At 41.6% G+C, this 17862-nt stretch overlaps 1 protein-coding gene across 10 annotated transcripts in view; it reads right to left on the reverse strand.

Annotated features, from left to right (window-relative positions):
* Dicer1 (dicer 1, ribonuclease III) overlaps positions 1-17862 on the reverse strand; it is a 78841-nt gene that overhangs the window by 33400 nt on the left and 27579 nt on the right. For 4 of the 10 annotated variants that reach the window (XM_008837575.3, XM_029565623.1, XM_008837573.3 and 1 more), the window contains 7 exons: positions 14795-14982; positions 13998-14160; positions 13044-13174; positions 12036-12170; positions 11462-11622; positions 4323-4491; positions 2119-2591 (listed from right to left, as the gene is read on the reverse strand). In XM_008837575.3, coding sequence (XP_008835797.1) covers positions 2119-2591; positions 4323-4491; positions 11462-11622; positions 12036-12170; positions 13044-13174; positions 13998-14160; positions 14795-14938 — 1376 coding nt within the window. In that variant the 5' untranslated portion in view covers positions 14939-14982. Of the gene's footprint in view, positions 1-2118; positions 2592-4322; positions 4492-11461; positions 11623-12035; positions 12171-13043; positions 13175-13997; positions 14161-14794; positions 14983-16032; positions 16345-17862 lie in introns of all 10 variants that reach the window. The other 6 variants (XM_029565624.1, XM_029565620.1, XM_029565625.1 and 3 more) reach the window with 4 other exon arrangements.

Here is a 17862-nt window from a genome sequence, read left to right on the forward strand (position 1 = left end):
AAAATCACAATTACCTCAGGAAACAAAGCTTAATTTCTCCTCAGAGATCACTACTTGCACATAAGGCTCTTAGGGATCAACTTGGTCAATTAATGGATCTCATAGAAAAGTACACTGTCTTAAGTACAAAAAAATAAAGACCCTCTTTGAGAAGAAAATGGTAGAACATCTATTGAAAAACCAAAATAATTATATAGTAAATGATCATCTGACACACATTTAGGGTTTCTTGAGGGTTTGTTTGTTTGCCTGTCTGTGTTTTGACAGGGTCTCCCTAGTCCCAGTCTGCCTAGAAATCACTCTGTGGATCAGGATAGCCTCAACTTCACAGAGATTCCCCTGCCTCTGCGTCCTAAGGGCTGGGATTTATGGTGTACCACCATGCCTGGTGTCTGACACACATTTAAAGCAAGTTCCATGCTAGGTCTATACTCAGGAAAAAAAAAAAAAATCACATTTATTGAAGAAGGAAGAGGGTGGAAACCACAACCTAACACAGGGACTAACCGTCGTCACCTTCCCTAATACCCTCAGAACTCTTTTAGACACTCTTATTCTCATCCAACTCAGAAAGTTTTAATATGTGGTCTACAGCCAATCGAAACTGTGAATCTAGTTCTAAACATTCTCTAGTGCAGTCTTGAAGCCCTCAATGGTTAAGCGTTCTTGAAGAATGATCTTTCTTCCTTTGTGTGACCTCTTCGGCAAGCAGGCAATGCTGTGCAGCAGGCTCGCTAGAGCGTGTGTCCCTCTGATTTAACTTGATTCTGGCAGTCTACCTGGACACATGATCAGATCCCAAAGCCCAAGAGGCTCAGTCCCCAAGACTGCTCCCCGACTCCAGATGCAAACTGCGCAGGTCCCAGGTAGGGTTCTCCTCAGAGCTCACTAATCTGTCAGAGCAGCCCACAGAACTCAGGACACTGGTTTGCTTTTTGGATTTGTTTTTATTTTATGTGTATGAGTGTTTTGCGTGCATGTATGTAAGTGCACCCAGGGCCCACACAGAAGCTCTCTAACCCATTCTTTGGGGGTTATGGAAGTTTACTTATGCAGGCACGGTCATTGGTAGTCAACTCAGCTTTCAGCGTCCTCCCTCCCTAAACACTCAGAAAGTATATCCTCTAATTTTGCCTGGGTCTTTTCAGACCAGCCCCATCCTGCAATTATCTAAGAGCATCGAGTCATAAACCAATTTTTAAAAAAAAATTGTTGCATGAGTGTTTTGCCTGCATGTATGTAAGTGTACTCATGTCATACAAAGCCTACAAAGGTCAGAATAGGGCATCAGAGCCCCTAGAACTGGAGTTACAATCGTTAGCTGCCATGTGGGTGCTGGGAACTGAATCTGGGTCCTCTGCAAGAACAGCCAGTGAGTCATCTCTCCAGTCTTCATAAACCAATTTTCTTTTTTTTGGGGGGGGGGTCTTTTTGAGATAGGGTCTCCCTGTAGCCCCAGCTGGCCTGGAGCTCACTATGTAGACCAGGTTGGCCTCAAACTCACACAGAGATCTCTCTGCCTCTGCTTCCCAAGGGCTGGGATTAAAGGCATGCATCACCACAGCCCACTCATAAATCAATTCTTTAGCATACAAAACACTCAATATTTTGAAGGTTCTAAGGATATCTGGAACTGTACACCAAGAAATAAGAACAAGACCAAAAGGGACTTCACAATATCACATTTAAGAAAGAAAAGCTAACGTAAAACCACCCTCAACATTCACATAAAATTTATCCTAAGATTACTTGAAGAAAGGTTTGTGCAAAATGCTTAACAGAGTGTCCAACATGTAGTTAAAGGCTAATTAATATTTAAATTGAATCTATCAACTAAATAGAAAACGGAGTATTTCAACTTTGTTTTTCTATGCTCGTTCTCTTTTAGATTAATTAGAATGGATCAGAATCCTTTAAGACAAAAACCTCAGGCATGTCAAAATTAAAGCTCTATAAACATCCCCTCTGTCAACTCAGGACAGCAGGACACATGACCACCACATGGGACTCTGAGCAAGACCGCACATGGAGGCTCTTCAGACGCTGACATTCTGCTGCTTCCCCCACACAAGAAGTTTCTTTGTTCTGTTGGATGTAGGCATTAACCCGGGGCTTTACCTGTTTAGGACAACTGCAGTGTATCTTCTTTCCACAAAAATAATTCCACATAAAATATTGGTAAATGGAGAAGGAAAATTTGTCTCTGGCTTTTCTTTTTCTTCAATTTCTTCATCCTCATCATCATCCTCAGAATCACTCCAAGACACATAATTATCCTGATTCCTATTATTATACCACTCAACACTTTCAAACTGCTGTCGCTCATACGGTTTATATTTGCGCAAGATTTCAAGCAGTTTTATTACTTTGGGAGTTACAAATTTCAGGTCAAGAGAGGCAGGTGAGAAGTACTCTTCACATAGTGCATGTATCTTCCTTAGCAAAGTGTCTGTAAACAACAAGAACCTCCTGTGCAGCTCCTCCTGCTCGTGTTTGATGTATTTCTGAAGCTCTCTCACCATCATTCCTGCTACTTTGTCTGCACACCAGGGCCCCAGAACCACCAAGACTGCTCGGCAGTCCGACAGGATCTACGAGAAAAGTGGAGAAAGCCACATGTCAGGGCAATCATGTACTTTCACAGTTTATCTAGAACTTCAGGTGTCCTTCAAGAGCCCCTTCAAAATCAATCTACCTACCATATACACACTGAGCTTAGTTCCCTAACACTGGGGGAAGATTTAACAGTCTTCCATTTCATGGATCTGTGCCTAGAAACATCTCTTTTTTCCCCCTCAGCAAAAATAATAGAAGCTAAATCATGCAGCTGTAGAAGGTGAACAAAACAACCTGAGCTGGGGTCCTCTGCTCTCTGCCCAATAATACATAGAACTGTGGTGGGGCAATACATGCTGGCAATTTTGTTCTTCAAGAAAGACCAGAAGAATGTTCCTTGAACTTTATCTATGTGCCACATTCCCTGGTCTTATATATATTCCATTATAATGAATATTAAAAAGAAACCTAGGAATTATGGGTGAATTCTGGCCAATCTAGCACCAGCATTCCACGTACAAAGACTAGACAGTTCTACACCACTGCACACTATCCATCGGCATCACTGGAAACAAAGCACTGCCACAAAACCTCAATGAACCCCAGGGCCCTCTTGGAGCCTGCCCAGAGTACCTAACTAGCTCAGAAGTCAATGAAGACACACACTCAGGTTCTCATGATGTAAAGACCAGTTCTACATGTGAGCAGAAGACATTCTGGGTTGAATATGGACTCAGCAAGATTCATAGGGTAAAAATTAAAAATAAAAAAAAAATAAAAAAAACTGGCCGGGCATGGTGGCGCATGCCTTTAATCCCAGCACTTGGGAGGCAGAGGCAGGTGGATCTCTGTGAGTTCATGGCCAGCCTGGTCTACATAGTGAGTTCCAGGCCAGCTGGGGCTATAAGGAGACCCTGTCTCAAAAACACCATAACAAAACTAAACAAAACAAAACACACACACAAAAAAAAAACAAAAAACAAAACTGGGCACTGCTATTCTAAAAAAATATAGCAAAATCCCGATGAGATAAATTCTGACCCACATTTAAGGGGGTATTAATTTCAGAAACAGCTCAAAATCCTGAAGTGGTTAGTGGTTCCTGATAATCAGTGCCATCTAGGGCTTGTCAAACTCAAGTCAATTCTGCTCCTCCCACCTCAGATTTCTGACTCAGCAAGTCAGGAGTGGGTCCCATAATTCTCATTTTAATGAGCTGCGGGAGCAGAGTGCTGTTATTGTTGCAGGTGTGGGGGCCTACTCAAGATCAGCATCCTAAAGACAGGGAACAAGCATTTAGACCAAGAACTCAAGCAGGAATTGATTCATCTGACCAAAAACAAAATAAAACAAACTGCACTTTTTTCTCTTCCTTTTTTTTTTTTTATTTTTTTGAAACAGGGTCTCACTATATAGCCAGCTAGCCTAGAATTCAATATGTAGACTAGGCTGGCCTCCAACTCACAGAGATCCACCTTCCTCTGCCTCCTGAATGCTGGGACTACAGGTAAGTACCACCACACCCAGCTTGGATTCGCTTTTTAAATAGGCACTGCATGAACCCTATCTCACCTCCTTAGTTCTGCAGGGACTACTACACAAACAATGCAAGTGCCTGTCAGGGAAGCCCAGCCTTATGATCTGTTCAATGCAAAATGTCCAAGCAGATAAGAAGGCGTCAAACTAAAATGTGCAGAAAATAGCCTTAATAGAAATATATTTCAATATTAAAAACAGGTTATTTACTATATTTTGTACATGCTTACCTGTTTAGAAATTAAAGTAGAATCTCTTTCCTTTGAATGTACAGATACATTACAGTCATTGATAAAATTAAGTGCTTCTTCTAATTCCATCTGCAGCCTTTCATAAAGCCCACTTCTGTCAGTAAATGGTCCACAATCTACCACAATCTCGCACGGCTGAGAAGTGTATCTTTAAGATCAGAAACAAGTTGTGAATATCAGGAGAGTGAAAATGCTTAACTATATTTAAAAAAAATACAAGAAAAAAGGGCCAGCAAGATGGTTCAGTGGGTAAAGGCGCTTGCCACCAAGTCAAATAACCTGAGTTCGACCTCTGGAACCACTTGAGAGGAGAGAACCAACTCCCACAAATTGTCCTCTGACCTCCACAGGCATGCCGTGGCACACACGGGCCCCCACCACAAACACTCACACAATACACACTAAATAAATAAACCTAGTAAAAAAAAATTTAAGAACAAGGAATCTCTCCCAGCACTCTGTCCCCCTTCTAGCCTTGGCCCACTCCAGCTGTTCTTCCTCAAACCTCTGGAATAACTTCCTAACCCAGACCCACCCACTGCATCCTAATTTCCTGCACCCAGACTAGCTCAATTCTCCCCCTTAGTCTGTTAGACCCTCTTTAGGCAGTCCCCACCCCCACCTTGGCCTTGGCCTCCAGATCTACCTGCCACAGATTTCCCTACTTACCCTGATAAGAAATGGAAACAACTTAAATGTCCCTCACCTGAGGAATGGATAATGAAAATGTGTTAATTTACACAATAGAGTTCTACTCAGCAGTAAGGAAAGATGAAATCTGCAGGTAAATAGATAGAACTAGAAACTGTAATACTAAGTGAAATAACACAGACTCAGAAAAGCACTCGACATATGTTCACCCCCATTTGCAGATCTTAGCTCCAATCCCTTTTATGTGAATACTTATCCTGATGTAACAGCAGGAAATACAGAGGTAAAGAGAAAGAACCTGAAAGGGGGAAAGTAGGGAACAGATGTTACCAAGGGGCTAATGAGGAAAATGGGGTATTCAACTGGGAAGGGAGGAGGGAAGACCATACAGGGAACCATGAAGAAAACGGGGAGGGAGGAACTCAAGAGAGTGGGGATAACAGGAGACAGGTATTATCAAGGAGAAAATGGGAGTACTTTAACTGGGGAGGAAGGGGGGAGGTTAGAAAGAGAGAGAGAGAGAGAGAAACCTTAGGTGGTATGAAAAGCCAGAGGGAAATATATTAACTCATCCCCCCCCAAAAAATACACATAAAATATCTGAACATGAGTGTATGTGTATAGCTGAAGTCTATATAACAAGAAGTGCCAGACAGGAGAAACTGCCCTTTGAGTTGCTGGTGAAGGTAGTGTATACAGACTCCCAAAATAACACAGCCTATTGACACAACTCTTGATTGTCTCCCAGAACTTGAAGATAAGACCCTATTGCTGAAGACAGGACATACTCTGGACATAGTACTTGGAGTAATGGAGGTGGAAGTGACTTAGAAGCCTCCTCCCTGAAGACTAGCTTTCATAGTTCTAGAGGGTACTACTTAAATTGCTAAGGGAGAGAATCAATCAATGGTCTAATCCAGCTGTAGAGCCTAATAACCATAACAACTGCCACAGCAAACTATCTCTATTGGTGCAGTAGTGACACTTTTATCTAGGGGGTGATCAGCAGCTATCTAATTGGACTTACAGCCCTCTCAGTGGGAGGGAACTCACGGTGGCACTGCAAATACAGCCAAATACACATGGCTGGAGAGGTCACAGATCCTAGAGAAAACCCTATCTCTCGCATATATTTAGACAAATGAAATTTCTTACTGTTTGATAAATGTGGATCCTTATATTTACAAAGAAGTATACCGTACATCACTCATCAAAAAAAACTTTTTGCAACAGATAGAGGTTATAACAGAGTTCCACAACTGGCCACACAATGTCTGAGAGATGCCTAGCCTTTAAGTGACACATCTGCAATGAAACCTCTACACCTGAGGCTCATGGAACATAGCAGAACAGGGGGTACAGAGAATACTAATCCATTCCTCAACTCTCACCAGAGAAGCTTCCTAATACAACAGAGAACGATATACACAGAAAGCCACAACTGGCCAAGTTTTAGAGAATAAGAGACTACAGAGTACATGTTCCTGGATAGAACTCCTACATTAAACCTCACCCACCCATGGCTTAGGGACCATTGCGGTAGAGGGGACAGAAGGATTGTAAGAGCCAAGGTTGGTGCATGAATAGAACAGGCTTTCATGCCTCAGGGAACTTGCTCGTATGAACTTGCAACAATAATGACAGTATGCAAAGACCCATGCTGACTCAATCAAAAACCTAGCACAGAGCTGGGGAAATGGGCAGCAGGCCCCAAACCGTAGCTGAGGAACTACTGGCAATTGACTACTGCTGGATGAGGGTCAGAGATCTTCTTTAAGGGAGTGACTCTAGATAGGCTGACTAGACTCCAGTGGATAAACTTGCACCAAGGGACATCTGGGTGCAAATGTTTGACCAAATAGGTCTTAATATGTATGACAGAATGCATGAAATTCAGTGGGGGAGGACATGAGGGGGTGTGGGTGGTGTCTAAATTTGATTAGAATCTATTACAAGAAAGGCACAAAAACTCAATAAAAAATATACATTAATAAACAAGGAAAAGAAGATGATAAGAAAATATCCCAAAATGTTAGCAGTGGAGTTGGATTTTAGGTATTTAATTATTACTTTTCCATATTTCTGAATTTTTCTGAAGAAAATTTATAACCTTAAAAACAAAACAGCCAAGACTGGTGGCACATGCCTGATTTAATCCCAGCACAGGAAGGCAGAGGCAGGCGGATCTCTGAGAGTTCAAGGCCAGCCTGGTCTACGTAGCAAGTTCCAAGCCAGCTCGCACTACAGGGAAACCCTATCTCAAAAAGGCCAAAAATAAATAAATAAACCAGTGACATATTATTTGTAAGCCCCCCCCCCAAAAGGAAAGGGAAAAGAAAAGAATGTAAGTTGGGCATCTACTACATCTCAAGTATGCTGAGAATCCTACCTACCTCTGACGTAACCCTCATACAGGGAAGGTTACAGAGGAAATGAGGGTCAAAGACATTAGGTGATTCTAACAAACAGGACTGCCTTTCTTTGAAAGCTCTTTCAACTATAAAGCACCCTACTTCTCCAGACACCCTTTCCTTCAATTTTTGAACTTTGAATACAACATTCTGAGTCATCTACCTCTAACTCATTTGAGTGTGTGTCTCTAATTGCGCAAAAAGTGCCCTCACCACATACCTACCTAGAGTGGTACTTGCTTTTCTCTGAGTTAGGGTGCAAAGAATCATGGTGTAAGGCTGATGTTCAAAGATTTTGTGAGTAGATTTCACAAGACTCCGGGGTTGGTCTGGCTGTTTTCAGGTTTGGAATGCTCCCTTTAGGCATCAGCCAGAAAGAACAAAAATGCTCATTTATTTTTCAGAATCAGAAAATGCTTGGAAGCAGTCATGGGGAATGTTTTATCATTAAATGTACATATTTCCATACCAATTGAAATTAACACTTCCAAGTCTATTTTTTAAAAGTTTTTTTTAAATAATTTTGTCTGTATGATGTCGGAGGTGCATATGTGCCACATGGTACATGTGGAGAGGGACAATTTGTAGGGTTAGTGCTCTCCTTGCACCTTTATGTGGGTTCTGGGGACTTAACTCGGGTTGTCATCAATTTTTAATGCATCCCTGTATGGTAAACTGCCCCAGCTTTCATTCATCTCTGGTGTCACTCCTTGGACCCATGGTGCCTTTCAGAACATGGGACAGCCAGAACAGACACATTATCCTGAAAGCACACTGATGATTTTAATTAATAAAGACTTTTAAAACACTGGGTTTTTGTTTTCTTTTCTTTGTCTTTTTGAGACAGGGTCTCCCTGTAGCCCCAGCTGGCCTGGAACTCGCTATGTAGACCAGACTGGCCTTGAACTCAGAGATCTGCCTGCCTCTGCCTCCACACCTGGCTGTTTTCATTTTTTCTTAACCCATATCTTAGTTTCTTTTCTTCTTGCTGAGATAAAACACTCTGACAAAAGCAACTTAAGGGAGAAACGGTTTCCTTTAGCTCACAGTTCAAAGAACAGCCCATCATGGTTGAGATTCCAGTAAAGGAAGCAGGAGCTTGAAGCAGCTGTGGACTGTATCACAGCAACAAAAGAAGAAACTAAGACATCAAATCAGAACTTACGCTTCATCAGAACTAGAGGATGTCTAGAGAACTAGGTAACACTTAAGGCAACAGACTACTTAGGAGTTATTACTTAAATGCCTTAACAAGCTCTGCTTCTCCCCAAGGCTTCCCTTACTACAGGCCAAGCAAACAAACTCAAGTCATAAAAGCACTGTGACGTGACTTTAAAAAACATACACAGAAGCTGGGTGTGGAGACACACACCTTTATTCTGAGCGTTCAGGAGACAGAGGCAGGCAGATAACCTCTGAGTTCCAGGTCAGTCAGGGTTACATAATAAGAAGTTTCCTCATACAGCAGATGGTGATTAACACAGAGACCCACAACTGACCAACATACAGAGAATAAGAGGTTGCAGAGTGCTTAGCCCTGAATAGGACACCTATGACAAATCTATGCCTCCCAAGGCTCAGGGACCATTGCAGAAGGAGGGGCAGAAAGACTGTATGACTATAAGTTAACAGTGTTTTCCAGACAGCTGAGCCTTTTCTCCAATTAACTCACAGCAATGGTGACAGCACACACAAGACCCACATAAGCTCAAGTCAGACAAATACCAGCATAGAGGTGGGGAAGTGCTAAGAAGCCCCAGTTCTGCTGAGGAACTATTGGCAACCGATAGTTGCTGGGAGAGGGAAAGCCAGCTTTCTTTTTTGTTGTTCTGCTTTGTTTTTTCTTTGACAGGGTCTCCCTAGTCCCAGCCCACCTGGAGCTCATTATGTAGCCAAGGTTGGCCTGGATCTCCCAGAGATCTACCAGCCTCTGCCTCCCAAGGGCTGGGACTAAAGGTGTGCACCACCACATCCAACATAGTTTTCTTTAAGAGTGCGACGCTGGGTAGGTTAACCAGGCTCCAGTGGATGGATCCCACCAAAGAGCTATTTGGGGACATAAATTAGAGTTGATAGGCCTTTAAAAAAATTAATTAAAAAAAAATATATATATGGAAACAGAGAATAGAGCACATGAAACCGGGCAGAGATAGAGGGGGATGGAACTACAGGAGGACTACGAATATGACTGGAATGCATTGTATAAAATTCTCAAAAATGCAATAAAATTTTTTTCAAACAAAATCAATAAATGTTAAATTTAAAAACATAGTGTACATGTATATACAACATAGCTGTGTTGGTTCAGGAAAGTCAAAAACAGCCTATCCTGAAAGGGTAATAAGATTTGTGTTTCACGTGGATAGCTGGATTAATATAAATATAAATGCTACCTTTCTTCTCACTCTAAAAGGAGAATTTCCCAAGCCGACAAGGAATTTCCATGTGTCCACGTAAGTGATATCAAAGGACCCCAAGAAACCAGGATGCCACTTTATGCAATCAGGGAAATGACTCACTCAAGATAAAAGCTTACAGTTAGTGGAGCTAATAGTCAAACCTAAACCTGATTCAACCTCGTTTCTAAGAACCACCACAGAGCAGTCATTACTCTGCCTTAAGATTATAGTAGGGGCCCGTGAGACAGCTCAGTGAGTAAAGGTGCCTGTCGCCACACTTTACAACCTGAGTTCAATGCCCAGGACTCACATAGTAGAAGGAGATCATCGAATCCCACAAGTTGTCTGTCTGTCTGTCTGTCTGTCCGTCCGTCCGTGTCTCTCTCTCTCTCTCTCTCTCACACACACACACACACAAAGTGGCATAAACACTCATACACATATTAAATAGAAGTAATAAAAGATTATACAAGTAAGAACAGACTATTTTGACATGAACTGAATGTTGTATTTACTTAAAAGCCCATTTCCCTACATTAATGTTAGGATTCTGTCTTAGTTTCTTGGCTGCTGCTATGATAAAATATTCTTTTTTTTTTGGTCTTTGAGACCAGGTCTCCCTGTAGCCCCAGCTGTCCTGGAACTCACTATGTAGACCAGGCTGGCCTTGAACTCACAGAGATCCACCTGCCTCTGCCTCCCGAGTGCTGGGATTAAAGGCGTTTGCCACCACACCCAGCCAATAAAATATTCTTACAAAAGCAACCTCAGGGAAAAAAAGTTTATTCAAGCTCACAGTTCAAGGACACAGTCCATAATGGCCGAGAAGTTGAAGCAATGGGTCACATCACATCCACAGTCCATAAGCATGAAGCACCAAATGCTTGTTTTCAGCTAGCTTTCTCCTTTTTATTCAGCTTAGGACCCCAAACCCAGGGAATGAATGGTACCACCTGCTTTTAGACTCACTCTTCCCACCTTAATTAACCCAATTAGGATAATCTCCCACCTGCACGACCAGCGGCTTGTCTCCCAGGTGACTGTAGATTCTGCTAAATTAATAATCAACACTAACCAGCAGAGCTCCCTTCTATAAACTAAGCCAGCCAGTCAGGCTGTGTGCATGTGTATGTTTATAGATGTTAATTATAGAAACTCAAAACCATTAGCCCCTCAAAATGAGACAAACTTTAAGTCATGAACAGCAAGCATCCTTCTCAGAAATTGGCAACCTATTTTCAAAACAACAGGGTGTTTCCACTATTTTAAAGCATGCTGCTGAATTCTCTAAATGTCTTTCAAAGCATTCTGTGAGATGCTAGGTCAGAAAAATAAAGTATAAACACTGACAGAAAAGAAGGCAAATATACTGATAAAGTCTCCAGTCTATCAGCTAGAGGAAACAGAAAGGGCTGACCCCTATGCAACATAATCGCTCAAGGCAGCAATGCCTCCATCTGATGCCCTCTGTGGAAACAAGATTAGGTTCTTGCACCTGTAGATAATTGTACTTATAAGGAATTCTCAGTCTTATCCCTTTCGGCAACCATTTATTCACGGAAACAGGTACCAAATGCAAGGTGTCACAAAAGATACCGAAAGCAGACCTCTGATTATAAGCAATCTTCTCAACACCAAACCAGTCAGAAGTGCATACCTGTCTAATACCACCAGGTCAGTTGCAGTTTCAGCATTACTCTTAAGAATTTCCTCCAGTTTCTGAATCTTTTCTTCCAATTCCTCTGGATCACATTTCCCATTTAAAATGGAAGCAGTTAGTCCCAAAATGCGAGGGCATGATGGACAACTTTCACAGAGCTGACATAATAAAAGATATTGACACTGAAGACTTCATTTGGCAGGGCCACAACTAGAGCTATTCAGGTATACCAAAATCACTGACAAATGCTAAAAACCAACTTCACAGTGGAAACATCCGTATAGCAAGGGCAGCATAATAGTAAAGATTATTGTTGTTTTTTCTAAAATACCTGTTTTCAAAAGAGTACAACTGAATACTCTATACAAGACTATTATGCCAATTGATTCTATGTTAAAAACTATAGATTTAAATGAACAATAATTTTAATAATCATTAATTCATATATCCACTGGAATCCAGTTTGCAATACTGGTAAATATTATTGCTCTTCATATTATTTTCAGAAAAACTGCATACACTCAATAATTTGACCATAAATTATCAAAATTGATAAAGGCTAAACACCTACCTTCATAATTTCTCGATAAGGGTGGTCTAAAATTGCAAGATGACACTCATCAAACACCAAAAGGTTAATGTCTGACAGTGATAAGTAACCATTTTTCAAAACATTCAAGGCGACGCAGCAAGTCATAATGAGAACCTTTAAAATAAAATGACATCAGTACACCAGCATGCCATCACCTGCCTATGCCTGTATCAGAGAGGTCAAAGGTGAGGACAAGGAGATTCACTGGTCAAAATGAAAGCAAAGATTTTTACATATGTATATTGGAACTAAGATGTAAATTATGTAGTACAGGAAGATTATAAGAAAAAATTCTCAGAAAGGGAGACCATGTCCTTGAGATAAATTTACTAAAGTCACTTCAAGTGCCCGTAGCCGTATTTCCACAGGTGAGACCTGTTAACTTAGTCAACTCACAAAACAATTCACACTGTTATTTCTTTCCCCATTGAGCTGACAGGGTTTTCTAGATTAAATATTCTTGTAGCCTATCATTTTGTGGACAGGCTTTGTTTTGTAGATTCATTCCAGTATTTGAGAAATACTAGTAGACTAAGTGGCATGTTTAAAGCTAGTTATAAAGCAGTGTATCTCCCAGCACTACATAGAAGCCCCCAGCACATGGAAACATGGAAGATAAGAGACATCCCCTTGAAAGAGCAAAGGCCTCAACCAACAAACCTCATTTCCACACATCTAATTCAAGAGTACATTTTCTCAAAGCAAGTTATCTTCATGTTGGAAATAAGTCACAGGAATTTGTGTTTTTCAAGTAAGTAAATGACAGCTGCTTCTTTTCTACCCAGTCGGTGATACACAAATCAGCAATTTGCTTGGTTTCAGATGAGCCTTAAGGGAGCGAGAATGGAAAGAGGCTAACTAGCCTCTGGCTGAGAAAGAGTGGGAAAGCACGGCTCTCAGACCTAACTCAGGTAACTGAGGCTACGGGTTATAAACCAAGTCAAGGACTTGTAGGATGTATGCAGTGAGCCTCTCTACAAGTCTTACCTGGTGCTTAGCAAACTCTTGGTTCCATCTCTCTTTTGTCCAAGATGCATTTACTTCTAGGTTTGAGTATTCCCCAACCTTGAGATCTGAGTGAGTTCTGACAGCTGACACTTGTTGAGCAACCTGGTTTGCTGATTACAAATATAATACTCCATGTAAATATGAGAAATATGCCTAATTGGCTCTCTGAACAGTTATAGAAATCTTTATTAATATTACACTGAACTACCAAATTTTTAAATAGCTAATTTAAAAATCACAGTTCCAAGATCATCCTCCAAAATGCACATAGGGGACCTACTATCTCACCTTCCATCACTTACTCCAGACAACCTTACAGCACCTTTCTCCTTTCCACTTGACTTCCTCCAATCTAGACTGTCCCTTTCGGGTTGAATGGCATCCACTCCACACCCAGCCCTCCTGCTTTCTTCAATGGAATCAGCTCAATTCAACAAGAATTAAGGCAGTTTCATAGTACGTAAATCACATGATTATGCTAAGACCTTCTCTAAAAGGGGGAGATTGGCTTGGGTTTACAGGTTATGTTTTTATTGTGATAATTCCAAACACACATACACAAAAATCAGTATTTTCAATTTACTCAACAACTTTAAGAAGCATAACTTTCTAAAAACTGCTACAGCAAAACCACTAATCAAAAAAGTACTCATCTCTAATTGAACATTGACATAATTTAAGAAGCTAAAACATCAAGAACGAAAGTCATTTCAACAACTTAGATATGTCCCCAAAGTAACTCATTTACAAGAAATACAAATTCAGAACAACTGAGAGACATTCTGTAATGAAATAAAATGGTATTTTGGCTGGTAGAGCTTCAGTAAGCTCTCTTCACTTTCAATAATATAACTTAAGATCCACAGAGATAAGCTGTTTAAATACAAGCCCCATTCAATTTCCTCCACACATGTGTAAAATAGTGTCTATTACCAGAGTTGACCAGGAACACGGTCCTTTTTCCGTCTGGGCTGAGGTCTCCCCTGATCTGATAGGACAGCTCTTTAGTGAGTAGTACTGCAATAAACGTCTTCCCTGAGCCAGTGTTTAAACAGACAATGGTGTTATGATCCAGAGCTGCTTCCAGCAGTTCAACCTGGAAATATGACGGGAAAAGATTGCACACTCCTTAACCAGGCACAAGATTTCAGAAATCGTGTTTTGTTTTAAAGCAGGAGATTTCATTGTTCTCTAAAATCTTCTGCCAGTAACTCTGAAAAAAAAATACTATCTGCGCATTTACATGAGAATATCAATCAATCCAATCGGGGGAGTAAAATCCTGCTATATACAGCAGTGCGGCTGTGAGCATACGTTGAAATGGCAGTAACAAGTATATCTGAGAATTATCTTTGCACATAACACTTCTCTAGAACTACATGAATGACTAAACTTATACTAATTCCGAGTCTACCAGTTCATGACAGTATTTTCAAACTGATCCCAATTCCCACCTGGCTCAGTACGATGGCACACCCAACTGGAAACAAGAAAACAGGAAGATGCCAAGGGAGGGAAGAGTAATAAACTCACAAACTACCCACAAATCAATTACCCAGCAGATGTTAGAACAGTAAAGATTAAGAACAAAAGTATTTTGAAAAAGAAAATTAATCAGAGGAGGGAAGCTTGAAAAGGTAAATGATTTTTATAAGTTGTCACAACTATATGCTAATTTATTCCATTTTAGTGAAAAACGCTCCATCCAGCATTAGTGTTTTCATTAGTACCTGATATTTTCTTGGCGTATAAATGTTATCATGAATTGCTTCTTGTTGCCATGGCAGTCCAAAGAAAGGACCCATTGGTGAGGAAGCAGGGGTCATGAGCTGCAGGCCTGCCATGCTGAGGGGTTGCAAAGCAGGGCTTTTCATTCATCCAGTGTTTCTCTCATTGCATTTTGTTCTAGCACAGCTTGCTACAAAAGGGAAAAAGAATGCCATTACACAACCATGCAGGGTTAGAACAAAAGAAGGCACAGGGACAAGAGAAACATCAGACTATCATTCCCATGGGCTCTTCAGACACTACCTATGGTTGCTTTAGCTCTCTCTTGATCTAACAAGATTGTTTTACAAGTCAAGCACTCTGTACCTAGCCTAGCAATCCTACACCTAGAAGCTTGCCTAAGAATGAGTCAGACAGCTGCATAAAGATACAAACACATCAAATTGACCCACATTACCGAGAAACAAGAAGTAGCTTTAAAATCCACTAGTATGAAATGACAGTGACGAGAGAGAGCTAAAAAAATACCTAAAGAATCTAAAGGAATACTTTGAATCTAGTAAGATTACAACATGTATCTACATTTACTAGCATAAAAGTGTCCAGAATAAACCTTTAAAAGAAAATGTGAATATGATGTCTTATTAAACAGACACATGTATGTAAATATATACAATATATGTAAAGTATACAATCACACATATATAAACTTATTTTTGTAAGTTCTATAATGTTATCGACAAAACAAGCCAACATACAGAATGGCACCTAGCACTGTGTCTACGCTTAGGCAGATTCAAACACCTAACCTGTTGTCATTTTATTAAAAGGTCAAGAATAGAGGGGCTTTACTTAACCAACAATACACAACTGCAAGGCTGACCAGCTAGCCTAGATATGTAACTTAAAAAAATCATACATACCTTTAATTAAGTAAAGCAAATCAAGACATTCCAAAACATGTTAAATTATTTCACATTATCTAAGCACTCTCATATTTCATATACTATTTTCAGAAATACATCTCCTTATGTAAAATGCCAACATAAAAATTCTCTCTAAAATTGTGCAAGCATGTGCAAAGGCCTCTATCACTCTTTTATTTGTTGATAGGGACTCTCACTGAACCTGGACCTCACTATTTCGGCTACACTGGTGTTGTGTATAACAGTCGTCAGTTTCATCAGAAGCACTGTGACTACTTCCAAGACACCCCAGGGTCAGGCTTGTTGATACTGACCTTCCCTCATAGGAGGTAGGGAGTCTCACGCCCTCACCTGAGGTTCCAGATGCTCCCTCTGCACCTCCCGGCCACCTGTAACTCTGCCCTAACTGCACATGGCCTCAGAGGATCCTGGACAGAAGGCTAACAGAAGAGGGACTCCATCGATGCAGCTGTGAGGTCGTCCATGCTGGTGTGTGACTTTCCAGGGGTTGGCTGCTTTGGGGGCCACACACTGCTGTAAGCTCACCATACTCAGTAAGACCATAAACTCACTGGTTCCCCAAGTTGGACTTTGGTGGTGCTGTACTTTGGTTCGTCATTGGAGCCCTGTAACAAAGGGGTAGATGTTTGCTGACATCTCCCCAGCGTTCGACAACACTAGGCAGAGTAGGCAGAATCACAACAAAGCTGAGTTTGGGACGAGCAAGGCACTGCTCCAGCTGTGGGTGCTAGGACATGCAAATGAAGCTGCGTCTGAGGGTGGGCATCTTTCAGGGTATCTCTCTGTGGTAGGAGACAGCTGTGCCTCTTTGCTGTAGCAGCAACTGCAATGTTCCTGCTTTGTGAAGAACGATGTTCAGGTGAGGTAGAGATGGTTGCCCAGAGGGAATTTGCTTGTGTAAAGGGGGGAATTACAATGGGAAGTCTCTGCTTTGAAAAGGAAAATGGAAAAAGGATGAGACAGAGGTGCTGGTTTGCCCTGTTCTGGGCTGGTAGGAGAGCATAACTCAGACCCATGTTCAAGAGCTCTCCTGAGATCTGTGGGAAGTGGCAGAGGAAAAACATGAGGTAACAGTGACAGGGAAAGAACTGCCAATGAGAGCCAGGGCGAGTGACACCCACTCTCGGGAGATCTATGTTCACCAGCATCAGAAAGAAGTGGATTCAGCAGGGCTCTCTCAGCTGAGCGGCAGTCTGAGTGGCCTTGATGACTGTTAGGAATTAAGTGACACAGACCTACAGGTGGATCGTGTTTGTTAAGTGCTAAACCAATCAAAAGGGGATAAGAAAAATAGAAAGGAAAAAAAAGGAAGGGGCCACAGCCTACATGGCAAGATAAACATAGAGTTAGATCCTAGGGTAAAAACTGATGGAAACCAAACACTGTGCATGAAGGCCTTTGGAAGGCTTTAAAGTCTAAATGGAAGGTCAGCACAGGCTGGAGACGTCAGCGAAGCCACGCTGCCAGCTGCTGAGGAGGAAGGAGCTCTTACTGGGAGGAAACCACAATCGCTGCTTCCCTCACAGTCACCAGGGATGCCTATAGGTGACAACCATGCAGAGTGGCTGGAAACACACTGAATTATAGATTTACTGGTCTTCTGTTAATGAGAAAAATATTTGTGCTTGGGCGGCAACTAGAACCAGGTGTTCCTCAGTTGCTGGTGGCCCTCAGGAGCACCACAGGCTGGCCCATTCACTGATGGATATGGAGGTAGGTACAGGTGAAAACTTAAACTTGACCTAGAGGCCGGGAACTTTCTCCCCTGAGATACTTCACACTTCTCTCCTGGGGTGAACTGTTCACACAGCCAGATGTACTCAAAAGGGAAGAGGCAAGCTGTAGTTAGACCAGTGCAACGGGTTGCCCTGGTCCCCCTTGGCTTTGGGCCTGGCCAAGCAGCCTGAGTCAGTCCTACTAAGTTCATCAGGGTGGGAAGAGGCAGGAAACCCCAAGGAAGTGCCTGAGGAAGCCAGACAACCAATAGAAGCAGACCAAATCATTTCATGCCGTGTTGTACCTTGCTAACATTTTACTTTAGTATCTCTTAGCTGCTGACTTCTTAGATCAACTGATATTTGGTTGGAATGAGTGACAATGGATCAGAGTACCTCCCCACAGTT

The sequence above is a fragment of the Nannospalax galili genome, unplaced genomic scaffold (assembly GCF_000622305.1).
Source record: "Nannospalax galili isolate Female #2095 unplaced genomic scaffold, S.galili_v1.0 scaffold978, whole genome shotgun sequence".
NCBI classification, from domain to species: domain Eukaryota; kingdom Metazoa; phylum Chordata; class Mammalia; order Rodentia; family Spalacidae; genus Nannospalax; species Nannospalax galili.